Source organism: Rhinoraja longicauda, chromosome 18 (assembly GCF_053455715.1).
Source record: "Rhinoraja longicauda isolate Sanriku21f chromosome 18, sRhiLon1.1, whole genome shotgun sequence".
Taxonomy (NCBI): domain Eukaryota; kingdom Metazoa; phylum Chordata; class Chondrichthyes; order Rajiformes; family Arhynchobatidae; genus Rhinoraja; species Rhinoraja longicauda.
In genome coordinates this window covers 29429019-29442450 of record NC_135970.1, presented here as the reverse complement: position 1 = coordinate 29442450, position 13432 = coordinate 29429019, and the positions used below count along the sequence as shown (strand labels likewise).

The window sequence follows — 13432 nt, the reverse complement described above, 5'->3', positions numbered from 1 at the left end:
AAGAGTTGTCCAACCTGGCCCAACCTGCTCCCAACAACAAATCCATGATAACCAACAAAGCATAAAATATGTCAGACTGTAAATTCCCCCCCCCCCCCCCCCCCCCACCTCACCTTAAACCTATGTCCTCTGGTTCTTGATTCTCCTACTCTGGGCAAGATAATTTGTGTCTACCCGATCTATTCCTCTCATGAAATATGAAGGAGGGTCCGATCCAAAATGTGGTCTGACAGTCTGAAGAAGGGAACAGGTTTGAAACGTCACCAGTCCATTCCCTCCACAAATGCCTCCTGACCCATTGAACTACTCCAACTTTTTCCGTTTCGCTCAAACCATGAAACCCGTCAGATTGTCTGACCGGTTGATGGCCAGATACAGGTGTGTATATATGCCAGGGCGATCGTGCAAACTCCACACAGACAGAATCCCGAGGTCAGGATCGAACCCAGACCTCCGGCGCTGTGAGGCAGCAGCTCCACCAGCTGCGCCAACCTCCTCTCCGATGACTGAGATAGAAAGCCAAGTGTTGTTTCACTTGGCAACGTCCTTTGGAGTAGACGCCACACTCTATCCAAAGAAAGGATTGAAGAATAGGGTAACCATGTCACTGTGAAGAATAGGATAACCATCTGTCACAACGGTAAAACACATTTGGACAGCTACAGGAATAGGATGGGTTTAGAGGGATATGGGAAAACACAGGCAGGTGGGACTAGTGTAGATGGGACATGTCGGTCGGCATGGGCCAGTTGGGCCGAAGGGCCTGTTTCCATGCTGTATGACTCTATGTACAGCACTTTGGTCAACGTGGGTTGTTTTTAAATGTGCTATACAAATAAAATTGACTTGACTTGACTTGACTTGACTATGACTCTATTAGGTTTAGGAACAGCCCCATTGACGGCATTTTCACGCCGTGGAAAGTTCATTGGTACTGAAAGCCTCCTTGCTGACATCAATGGCACAGCAAGGCACGCTGGCACAGCGGCAGAGTTGCTGCCTTGTAGCGCCAGAGGCCCGGGTTCAATCCTCACTACAAGTGCTGTCTGTATGGAGTTTGTACGTTCCCCCTGTGACCGCGTGGGTTTCCCCCGGGTGCTCCGGTTTCCTCCCACTCTCTAAAGACGTGCGGGTTTGTAGGTTAATTGGCTTTGGTAACATTGCAAGTTGTCCCGAGTGTGTAGGATAGTGCCAGTGAGCAGGGTCGGCGCGGGCCCCTGGGACGAAGGTCCTGGTTTCCCGCGCTGTATCTCTGAAGTCCAAGGCGAAAGGTGATTGCACTCACTTGATTAACGACTTGCATTGGCACCGGGCTCTTCATCAGCAATGGGGACCTTCTCATATTTGCCGTGACCAGTTACCACAAACTTGTACTTTGTACTTGATGGCTGATTCAAAGGTAAAGGAAACAACGGGGTTATTTTTCTTGCACTCCATATTGTGGAATTACATATAATTACACAAAAATATTCGCTACTGAGATTTAAATAGTTTCAGAATTATGATTTTTTCCCACCAATAATAAATCTATGTGATGAGAATTCTAACAGCAGCACAGTGGCGCAGCGGGTAGAACCGCTGCCTCACAGCGCCACGAACCCAGGTTCAATCCTGACCTCGGGCACTCTCTGTACGGAGTTTGCACGTTCTCCCTGCGACCGTGCGGGTTTTCTCCGGGTGCTCCAGTTTCCTCCCACACCCCAAAGACGTGCACATTGTAGGTTAATTGGCCCTCTGTAAATTGCCCTCCCGATACCATTCTACTTGAGTTTGAGTAGATGGTATTTGCGGTGTAGCATTATCTGATCTGTTTGGATAGCATGCAAATCAAAGCTTTTCACCGTACCGCAGTAGATGTGACAATAATAAACCTAAACCTAACTGTGGGTGTGAATGAGAAAGTGGAACAACATAGAACTGGTGTGAAAGGGTGGATTGATGGTTGGTGTGGACTCGATGGGCTGAAGGGCCTGTTTCCACAGATAGACACAAAACTGGAGTAACTCAGGCAGCTTGTCTAAAGAAAATGGATAGGTGACGTGTTGGGAAAGGACACTTTGCAAACTGATTGTAGGGGTGGGGGGAGGGAGGGGGAGAAAACTTTGTTTGTAGGGGATTGTAGGGGGCTTGTTTCTATGCTGTATATTCCAATCCAAGCATATTATGGTTAAAATTATAACTTCACTGCACAATTCCCATGAAAGCCATAGAAATTTGAGGTGATTTGGGAAATCACGTTGCAGCATTTAGCAGAGGTGAGTTAATGGCAGTTTTGCAATGAGGTGGTACATTGATCATGGATCTTGGAGCAGCCACATTGATGCCATTTGTTTGTGAGTTTGCCATTGCCATCAGTTAACAGATGATAATCTACTGGTCAGGTATGATTCTCACCAAAAATGTATTTGCATCAGAGTTAGTTCCACTCAAAGGAGATTTTAGAACTTTTAGCTCGTACGTTTGAATAAATTTTTTAATAAATCTGTTTTCAGAGGTAAATTAATTAAAGAAGTTGCAACTCATGATTAACATCCATTTTTGGACCTTCTACAAATCAGGGATTGAACATTAAGTAGCTTAGCTCTGGACTGTGGAATTCTCTGCAACAGAAGGCAGTGGAGGACAATTCACTGGATGTTTCCAAGAGAGAGTTAGATTTAGCTCTTAGAATCAAGGGATATGGTGGAAAAAGCAGGGGCGGGGTACTGATTTTAGATGATCAGCCATGATCATATTGAATGGTGGTGCTGGCTCGAAGGGCCGAATGGCCTACTCCTGCACCTATTTTCTATGTTTCTATGACTGTGATTGAAGGCTTGTTAAATGCACTGCTAGATATTGAGGGCGCATATCAGATGCAACCGGAATTGTGGTTGAGTTTACCCGCAGAGAACCGGGTTCAATCCTGACCTCGGGTGCTGCTTGTGTGGAGTTTGCACGTTCTCCCTGTGACCGCAAGGGTTTCCTCCGGGTGCTCTGGTTTCATCCCACATCGCAAAGACGTGCGGGTTTGTAGGCTAATCTGTAAAATTGTCCCTCCTGTGCAGAGCACTGATGAGAAAGTGGGATAACGCAGAACGAGTGTGAATGGTGGATCGATGGTCGGATGGACGCGGATGGACGCGGGCTTTTTTCCGAGCTGTATCTCTCAACGCAACTCAACTCCCAAAATAAGGCAATAGTTTACTCACCTTTCCAGCATTTGGTAATTTGTTGAATGAAGGGGAATCAGATTTGTTTTCCCAAATATTCTTCTTGCTCCTCACATCCCCGGGCTTAATCTCCTAGAGAAATACAAATGAACGATACAATATGAATTGTGACAATCTGAAATGGTCAGCGTGGACTCACTGGGCCAAAGGGCCTGTATCTATGCAGTGTCACCCTCTGAGTCTTTGACTTTCTGAAATGCCATGGCAAACAGGCGTCTAATTCTGTTATGGAAGGGGAGAAATAGCTCAGACACATTTATATGAAAGGCATTGTGCTCTGTTTTGAAGAGTTACTCAAGATCCATCGGTTAGAAAATCCTTTGGACTTTACTTTTAGGTTTTAGAGGTACAGCGCAGAAACAGGCCCTTTGGCCCACCAGGTCCGCACCGCCCAGCGATCCCTGCACACTATCGCTACCCTACACACATTAGGGACAATTTACAATTTCACTGACGCAAGTTAATCTACAAACCTATACATCTTTAGAGTGTGGGAGGAAACCCACGCAGGTCACAGGGAGAATGTACAAACTCCGTACAGACAGCAGCCTCAGTGAGGATCGAACCCGGGTCTCTGGCGCTGTAAGACAGCAACTCTACCGCTGCGCCGCTATTCCGCCCATGGGTGGGAACCCCACTTCAGAAATGTTCACGGAGTTTAACTGCTGACAGATCCAATATATTCTTGCACATTCATGCATTCAGAATATAGAAAACACTTAACAAAACTCATACCATGATACCTATTGCAGACATATCACACGCATATAAACATGTCACGTCAAACAACATGACAGTTGATATTTTGCTTTAAAGCTCGTTGAAGTAACGAATCGTTAAAACGCTCTACATTATGGACATTATTCAGTCTAAATAAAGCTACTTCACTGACACTTCAAGTTTTACTTTTCGAAGTTGGGCAACAAAAGAAAGGAAAGCAAAAATGACTCAGATTAATCCAGCACGATTTGGAGGTTTTGATGGAGATCATTTCCTCTGGGATGTGGGTGGCACGGTGGCGCAGCGGTAGTATTGCTGCTCTGCAGCACCAGAGACCTGGGTTCGATCCTGACTACGGGTGCTGTCTATATGGAGTCTGCACGTTCTCCCCATGACTGCATAGGTTTTCCCCGGGTGCTCTGGTTTCCTCCCACATCCCAAAGACGTACAGGTTTTGTTGGTTACTTGGTTTTGGTAAGAGTTGTAAATTGCCCTGCGTGTGTAGGAGAGTGCTAGTGTACAGGGTGATGGCTGGTTGGCACAGACTTGGTGGGTCGAAGGACCTGTTTCTGCACTGTATCTCTAAACTAAACTAATGACAAACATAACAATTCATCCACTGGGATTCGGTCCTGATTTTTTATACAGCAAACAAACTATATTTGCAAGAGTCAGCACTGACATGGCGAACTCCAGGAATGTCACAGGGAGTCAGAAAGATCAGATTCCAAATCTAATCTAATACACTTGTTGGAATAAGAAATGCAAGTTACTCTTGACAACTGTCTCTCTGGCTTCAAGGGCAGCTATTTATGGAACACGAGCAAAGCACAAAGTGCTGGAGGAACTCAGCGGGTCAGGCAGCATCTGTGTGGAGGGAATGGAATGAGGACTTGTCGGGACGGGGACCCTTCTCCATACTGATAGAGTAGAGAGGAGAAAGGTGGAAGAGAGGGGGGGGGGGGAGTGGTGGGACAAGGTCTGGCAAGTGATAGGTGGGTACAGCTGAGGGTGGGGGCGAGGGAGAGGTTTGCTTGGGAGATGGGTGGACAAAGGCAAGAGATGAAAAGGAGCCAAAAGGAGCCTGGGAAGAGAAGAGAAGTGAAACATAAAGCTGGAGGGAGGGAGATAGGTGGAAAGAGATAGGGTGGGAGGTTAAGAGGTGAAAGGAGCTGGTTAGTGAGAGAAATGGGAGCACACCAGAGTGGGATGGGACCAGGAGTGTGGGGGGGGGGGGGGGGGGGGGGGGGGTTGTGGAGGATATTACTTAAAATTGGGTAAATTCAAAGTTATTAGGGTCGGACTTTGTCTCACTCCCACCTCTCTTTAGTTTAGAGATACAGTATGGAAACAGGTCCTTCTGCCCATAGAGTGCGTGATTACCACAATCACCCGTACACTAGTTCTAACCTACACCCCAGGGACGAGTTACAGAAACCATTTAACCTACACATCCGCACGTCTTTGAAATGCGGGAGGAAACCGGAGAGCCCGGAGAAAACCCACGTGGCCACAGGGAGGATGTACAAACTCCGTACAGACAGCGCCCGTGGTCAGGATTGAATTCGGGAGTCTGGCACTGTAAGGTCGCAACTCTACCAATGTGCCACTGTGTCTTTTCCAACTTTCTATTCCCTACTACAACCAGCCTGATGAAGTGTCCCGACCCGAAACATCGCCTATCCGTTCCCTCCACAGATGCTGCCTGACCCGCGAAGTTACTCAAGCACTTTTTGCTCAGGATTCCAGCCTCGTGCAGTTAGTTCCTTGTATCTCCATCGAACCTGCCTTGGTAGTTCACCTGCAGTCAGTATTCATGGCCAGCAGGGGGTGGTGTTGTCCCACAGCCACATACCAGGCTCTCTCACACTCTGTGTGGGGTGGTTTTCACTGGGAACACTTCCAGCTTGAATAGCTCACCACAACATCCTGTGCTGCCTCAAAGGGTGATTTTCAATGAACCTCATCTTTTTGACTCGGGTCATCGAGTCTTCCAAAACTGAAAATTATGTTGTGGGTTTGCTTTTGGAAGCAAGATATTTTGCACTTTTAATTGCACAATGTAACATTCTCACTTTGATATTTTTAAATAATTTATGACCATCTGGTGATGAGATGACTGTGTGTGTGTGTGTGTGTGTGTGTGTGTGTGTGTGTGTGTGTGTGTGTGTGTGTGTGTGTGTGTGTGTGCCTGTGCCTGTGTGTGTGTGTGTGCGTGTGTGCGTGTGTGGGTGCGTGTGTGTGTGTGTCTGTGTGTGTGTGCTTTTGTCTGTGTGCCTGTGTGTGTGTGTGTGCGCGTGTGTGTGTGTGTGTGTGTGTGAGAGTGTTGTGTGTGTGTGTGCATGTAAGACAGGAGGGGAGAGGAAGAGAGAAAGAGAGAGAGAGAGGAGAGAGAGAGAGAGAGAGAGAGAGAGAGAGTCTGTGTGTGAGAGACCAAGAGAGTGTGCTTTGTATGCATGAGAGGGAGAGACTAAGTTTTGTGTGTGTGTCAGAATATGGTCTGTGTTCTGATTGTACGTGTGTGTGTGTGTCATAAGGTCATAAGTGATAGGAGTAGAATTAGGCCATTCGACCCATCAAGTCTACTCTCCCATTCAATCATGGCTGATCAATCTCTCCCTCCTAACCCCATTCTCCTGCCTTCTCCCCATAACCTCTGAATCCTGCACTAATCAAAAACCTCTGCCTTAAAAAATATCCACTGACGGCCTCTACAGCCTTCTGTGGCAAAGAATTCCACAGATTCCACCATCTTCTGACTAAAGAAATTTCTCCTCATCTCCTTGCTAAAAGAATGTCCTTTAATTTCTAAGTCTATGACTTCCCGTCCTAGACTCTCCCACTAGTGGAAACATCCTCTCCACATTCACTCTATCCAAGCCTTTCACCATTCTGTACATTTCAATGAGGTGTGCGTGTTTGTTTGTGTGTGTGAGCATTTGTGCCTGTGTGAGAGAGTGTGTTGTGTTGTGCGTGAGAGAGAGAGAGAGAGAGAGAGAGAGAGAGAGAGGAGAGAGAGAGAGAGAGAGAGGAGGAGAGAGAGAGAGAGAGAGTGTGTGTTGTATATATGAGAGGGAATGAGAGACTATGTTTTGTTGTGTGAGACAGAGAATGTGTCCTGTGTGCTGATTATATGTGTGTGTGTGTGTGTGTGTGTGTGTGTGAATATATATGGGATGCAGCCAATGTGCTATTTCATTAATAATCTTGAAAGTGCAAGTCACAAACCTAAATGAGAGCAATATTGGTAATTATTAGAGCTCCTACGTACACGAGTTCAATGTTATGGCTTTCACAAAGACCCACAAATACTGATGAATTTCAAAGTGGGGAATGTAATTAGTTGCTTGTGCCAGGTTTATTAAAGCTGAGAATCCACACAGAGCAGTCTCCCCACCATTCACTCCATCTACACTTCACGCTGCCTCGGAAACGCAGTCAATGTAATCAAAGACTTGTCCCCATCCCGGTCCATTCCTTCTTCTCACTGAGGATAGGGATATGGACCAAACATGGGCAAATGGGGCTAGCTTAGATGGGACATCTTGGTCGGCAGGGATGAGTTGGGCCGAAGGGACTGTTTCCACGCTGCACGGCTCTATGATTCTATGATCTATATTAGATTGTCAGCCGAGAATAAGGCAGACCTTGCAATTTTGGTTTTAATTTTAAAGATCTAGCATGGAAACAGGCCTTTCAGCCCAATAGGTCCATCGATCACCCTTTCACACCAGTTCCCACTTTATCCCACTTTCCGCATCCACTCCCTACACGCATGGGGCAATTTACAGAGAGCCCATTAACCGACAAACCTGCAGGTTTTTGGGAACGTGGTAAACTCCACACAGACAGCATTGGAGATCAGAATCGAACCGGGTCTCCAGTGGACCAACACACTAGCCAAAAACAGTTCACGCACAAACCCCCCACCCCCCCTCATCCAAATCCACCTATCACTTGCCAATCTATGTCCCCCGCCCCCCATCACTTTTCCAGCTTTCCTCTGCCCTTCGTCGAAGGGTCTGAAGAAGCATCTCAAATTAAAACATAGCCTATCGTTTTTTCTCCAGAGATGCTGCCTGGTCCCACTGAATTACTCTAGAATGCTACTTGATTGAGAAAATGAGGGGAAATAGTGGTAAAAGTCTTTTCCTTGCCCCCTGCCACAAATAATATTCTGTGCGTCCCTCTCTCACACAGTCTCTCTCGCTCCCTCTCTCATGCTCTCTATCTCACTCGCACTCTCTCAATTGCACACCCTCTCTCGCACACCCTCTCTCGTGCTGTCGCACACTTTCTTGCGCTCTTGCACTTTCTCTGACACTCTCTCTCGCACACTTTCTCTCGCACTCTCCCCTACTCCCTCTCTCATTCTCTCTCTCTCTCTCTCTCTCTCTCTCTCCCTCTCTCTCTCTCTCTCTCTCTCTCTCTCTCTCTCTCTCTCTCATTCTCTCTCTCATTCTCTCTCTCTCTCTCTCTCTCTCTCTCTCTCTCTCTCTCTCATTCTCTCTCTCTCTCTCATTCTCTCTCTCTCTCTCTCTCTCTCTCTCTCTCTCTCTCTCTCTCTCTCTCTCTCTCTCTCTCTCTCTCTCTCTCTCTCTCTCTCTCTCTCTCTCTCTCTCTCTCTCTCTCTCTCTCTCTCTCTCTGTCTCTCTCTCTCTCTCTCTCTCTCTCTCTCTCTCTCTCTCTCTCTCTCTCTCTATCTCTACCACCCCCCCCACATCTCTCTCTCTCTCTCTCTGACTCTCCCCTACAATAATCTTACTATTAATTTTCTTCACTTTTATAACGTGAATCATGATGGGTGATCACAACTCACGGGGGGGTTCAACTAGAAACACCTACAAACTGAGCCAGAAAATCCCCAAAGAATTGAAGACTGAGGAAGGACCTGCAGTGCTGTTGAATAGAATGTCCTCGGGGTATACCACAGCAAAAACCCCAGGAAACCTGAATGAATAGAAAGGAATGCACGCTCAACTCCAGTGTGGTCGTGTCTCTGCGATTACATTCGTCACACATGCCAAACTGGCCATCTTTCAACAAGCCTTGCAGTTACAAGACCTCGAGACAATTACCTTCAGAGGAGCCAGTGTAGAGGAGATTTAAGAAAAGGCACAGAAGCTATGTAGCAGAGCAGGGGTTAATCAGAGCCAAAGGCAAAGTAAATCCAAGAGTTTGGAGAGAGCCTGAAGAGAAGAAAAAGAATGAATAGATACAGGATGAAATAAAATATTGTTTTTGTTCTATAGATTTAAGACCTCTAAATTGAACAGAAAAAATTGCTTCCTTTTTTTTGCAAATCGATGAAAGAAATTCATTTAGTTTAGTTGAGGTCAGAGATACAGCATGGGAACAGGCCCTTCGGCCCACCGAGTCTGTGTCGACCAACGATCAACCATACACTCTCATATACGCTCCATATTTCAGTCTGAAGAAGGGTTCCGACCCAAAACGTCACTTTTTCCTTTTCTCCAAGGATAGACAATAGACAATAGGTGCAGGAGGAGGCCATTCAGCCCTTCGAGCCATTCAATGTGATCATGGCTGATCATTCTCAATCAGTACCCCGTTCCTGCCTTCTCCCCATACCCCCTGACTCCGCTATCCTTAAGAGCTCTATCTAGCTCTCTCTTGAATGCATTCAGAGAATTGGCCTCCACTGGCCTTCTGAGGCAGAGAATTCCCCGGTTACTCAACTCTCTGACTGAAAAAGTTTTTCCTCATCTCAGTTCTAAATGGCCTACCCCTTATTCTTAAACTGTGGCCCCTTGTTCTGGACTCCCCAAACATTGGGAACATGTTTCCTGCCTCTAACGTGTCCAACCCCTTAATAGATGCTGCCTGACCCACTGAGTCACTCCAGCGTTTTGTGTCTATCAGCCGTATATCCTACACATGGGGGCCAGTGTACAGAAGCCAATTAACCTACAAACCTGCACGTCTTTGGGATGTGGGAGGAAAACTGGAGCACCCGGAGAAAACTCACACAGTCGCAGGGAGAACGTGCAAACTCCGTACAGACGGCACCCGTGGTCAGGATCGCACCGGGTTTCTGGCGCTGTGAGGCAACAACTCAACCCACTGCGCCACAGTGCTGCCCATTATAATACCAATATTAAAATAATGCAACTTTAAATTTTTTTTAATGAATAGATCTTTACCAGCACTTGACACTTTTGGTGCATCAGAGTTCTGAACGGCTTCTAATAAAGGCAAATTAACCATCAGTTTATGTTGTATGAGCTACAATATCACTTGCACTTTAAAAAAAAAATTAACATTAATTTCCATTTAAAACATGCTCGAAGCACATGAGAATAGGGTCAATACAAAAAATGTGATGCACAATCAAATCTGCACCATGCAAGAATGAACTCAGTGGTGGAGTTGCTGCCGTACAACACCAGAGACCCTGGTTTGATCCCGACTACATGTGCTCTCTGTGCGGAGTTTGTATGTTCTTCCCCGTGACCGCGTGGGTTTTCTCCGGGCGCCCCGGTTTCCCTCCCACACTCCAAAGATGTACAGGTTTGTAGGTTAATTGGCTCCGATAAAAATTGTAAATTGTTTTTCAGTCAGAGAGTTGTGAATCTGTGGAATTCTCTGCCTCAGAAGGCAGTGGAGGCCAATTCTCTGAATGCATTCAAGAGAGAGCTGGATAGAGCTCTTAAGGATAGCGGAGTCAGGGGGTATGGGGAGAAGGCAGGAACGGGGTACTGATTGAGAATGATCAGCCATGATCACATTGAATGGCGGTGCTGGCTCAAAGGGCCGAATGGCCTCCTCCTGCACCTATTGTCTTTTGTCTTTTGTCTATTGTACGTATTGTGTAGGATAGTACTAGAGCACGGGGTGATCCCTGGTCAGCGCGGACTCGTTGGAACGAAGGGCCTGTTTCTGTGCTGTTTGTCTAAATTAAACTAAACTAAATTAAAGTTAGTGAGAGATTAGGGAGAGTGTAACGAGTTTTACTTACAGCGGGCTTGGACGGGCTGCACTTGACACTGGTCTCCGGGGTCTTGGTCACCCACTGTGTGATAAGGTCACAAACACCAACTTTTAACCCATCAGTATCCTGGATAAAGATCAATAACATTGGAAAGAGAAGACGCCTTTATTACTGAAACACGACAGGATGATCTTCACCCACATAACAATCTTCTGTCTTGGATTTTGAATTGCAGGAATTGTTTCTTCTTTTTAGAGATACACCTGGAAAGGCTTTTTACTGCTCGTAAGAAAAGACGCCAAAGGCTGGACCGGCTCGGTGGCCTCTCTTGAGAAAAGGAATAGGTGGCGTTTTGGGTCAAGACCTCGGTTCAGACTAAAGGTCACGGGGAGAGAGAAACTAGAGGTATGAAAAGGTACGAAGAACAAATGAATGAAAGGACAAATCAAAGCCTGCAACGATGAGAAAGGGATGATGGAGCCCACAATGACCCCCCTCTTTTCCGGCTCTCTTCTCATCTCTTCAATTCCTTTCGAATCTCGCATTGTCTTTTCACGTCTAGCCTTTGTCCACCCATCTGTCTATCAAACCACCCCTCACTTGGATCCACCTAACCACTCGCCAGATTTGGTCCCGCCCGTCCTCTCTCCCAGCTTTCTCTCCGCTCCTCCACCCCGATCAGTCTGAAGAAGGGTCCCGACCAGAAACGCCACCTATCCTCGTTCAACACAGATGCTGCCTGACCGGCCGAGTTACTCCAGCACTTTGTGTCTTTTCTTGCCAGGTTAGTGCGGTGCATTTTATGGAGTCACTCCACAGATGCAGCATTTTATGCTGCTACCTCGGCACTAGGAGGAGAGAGTGTGTGTTTGGGTGGTCGTTGGCATTTCCCAATTTGTCTGGGAGTACATGAATGTTATTGGAGATGTAGGTATCCAGACGTGTGCACAGTGTTTCATTGAGCTGTGCCGTTTGGAAGGAGGAAAGGCTCCAGGGAGTCCCTTGCTACCTGATACTCAACCTGTAGCCTACTCCGAGAACCCGAGCATTTGTGTGGTTTGAACAAAGCACAAAGGGCCGGAAGAACTCAGTAGGTCAGGCTGCAGCTGTGGAGTAAATGGGCAGGTGACCTTTCAGGTCGGGATCCTTCTTCGGACATCATCAGTTTCAATATTGCAAAAACCAGGAGCACTCGGAGAGTTTAGTTTAGAGATACAGCGCGGAAACAGGCCCTTCGGCCCACCGAGTCCACGCCGACCAGCGATCACCCCGTACACTTGTTCTATCCTACACACTGGGGACAATTTACAGAAGCCAATTAACCTACAAACCTGCACGTCGTTGGAGGAAACCGGAGCACCCGGAGAAAACCCACGTGGTCACAGTGAGAAAGTACAAACTCCGTACAGACAGCACCCGAAGTCAGGATTGAACCCGCATCTCTGGCGCTGAAAGGCAGCAACTCTACCGCTGTGCCACCGTGCTGCCTCTGACTTGCTTTCAAACAATTCACTTGAAGTTTAAAAATGCTTGCATCTATTCCTTGGCTAGACATGACATGCCTGCAGGTTTGTTTGACTGACTTCTGGCGATGATGTATGTTTTTGAAAATGTGGATATTGTTTCCCCATTTCCCATTGATCTGCAGGTTTGCCATTCCCATTCACAGCAGCTTTCCACGATGGTTTGTTGAAAAGAGGGCAGCACAGTGGCGTGGCTGGTCGAGCCACTGCCTCTCAGCGCCAGAGACCCGCGTTCGAGTCTGACCTCGGGTGCTGTCTGTGTGGAGTTTGCACGTTCTCCCGGCAATCTCATGGGTTTCCTCCGGGTGCTCCGGTTGAGTATCAGGTATCAAGGGACTCCCTGGAGCCTTTCCACCATCCAAACGACACAGCTCAATGAAACACTGTGCACAGGTCTGGATACCTACATCTCCAATAATATTCACCTAGTTCAGGACAAAGCAGCCCATTGAATTGGGACTCCCAACGTCCACACAAAATATACTCTCCTTCAGACTGAAGAAGGGTTCCGAGCCGAAACGTCACCTCTCCATTTTCTCCAGAGATGCTGCCAAACCCGTTGAGTTTCTCCGGCACGTTGCGTCCATCTTTGGTATAAACCAGCATTTGTAGTTCCTTTTTATTACATCTAAACTAAACCAAATCCGATTGGAGAGTCGGCAGGAGATTGGAAAGACAGATCAGCCATGATTGGATGACGGAGCAGACTTGATGGGCCAAATAGCCTAATTCTGATCCTATAACTCATGAACTTATGAAGTAGTCTGCAGCTTCAGGAGATGGCAGCTGACAAAGTATTAGATTCTCAACGTTAAAACAAGTCAGGTACATTTTCTTGATTACAGTCTAATAACTGCGAAAAAATTAATACTTAAATTTTGGAAAAACCAATAACCCCCACAATTAAAATGTGGACTACGGAAATGACAGAGACCCTGCATTTGGAAAAAATAAGATTTGCCTTAATTGACAAACCTGAGTTATTTTTTAAAATATGGTCTCCATTTATTGAATTTTTAGAAAAG

General features: G+C 46.7%; 1 protein-coding gene across 2 annotated transcripts in view; it reads right to left on the bottom strand.

The window, feature by feature from the left end:
* The window catches only part of lsp1a (lymphocyte specific protein 1 a), a 108078-nt gene that overhangs the window by 18455 nt on the left and 76191 nt on the right, over window positions 1–13432 (bottom strand). Inside the window, exons 11-13 of one of the 2 annotated variants that reach the window (XM_078415413.1) lie at window positions 10912–10965; window positions 3192–3284; window positions 1286–1388 (exon numbers count right to left, since the gene is read on the bottom strand). In XM_078415413.1, coding sequence (XP_078271539.1) covers window positions 1290–1388; window positions 3192–3284; window positions 10912–10965 — 246 coding nt within the window. In that variant the 3' untranslated portion in view covers window positions 1286–1289. Of the gene's footprint in view, window positions 1–1285; window positions 1389–3191; window positions 3285–10911; window positions 11011–13432 lie in introns of both variants that reach the window. The other variant, XM_078415411.1, reaches the window with a different exon arrangement.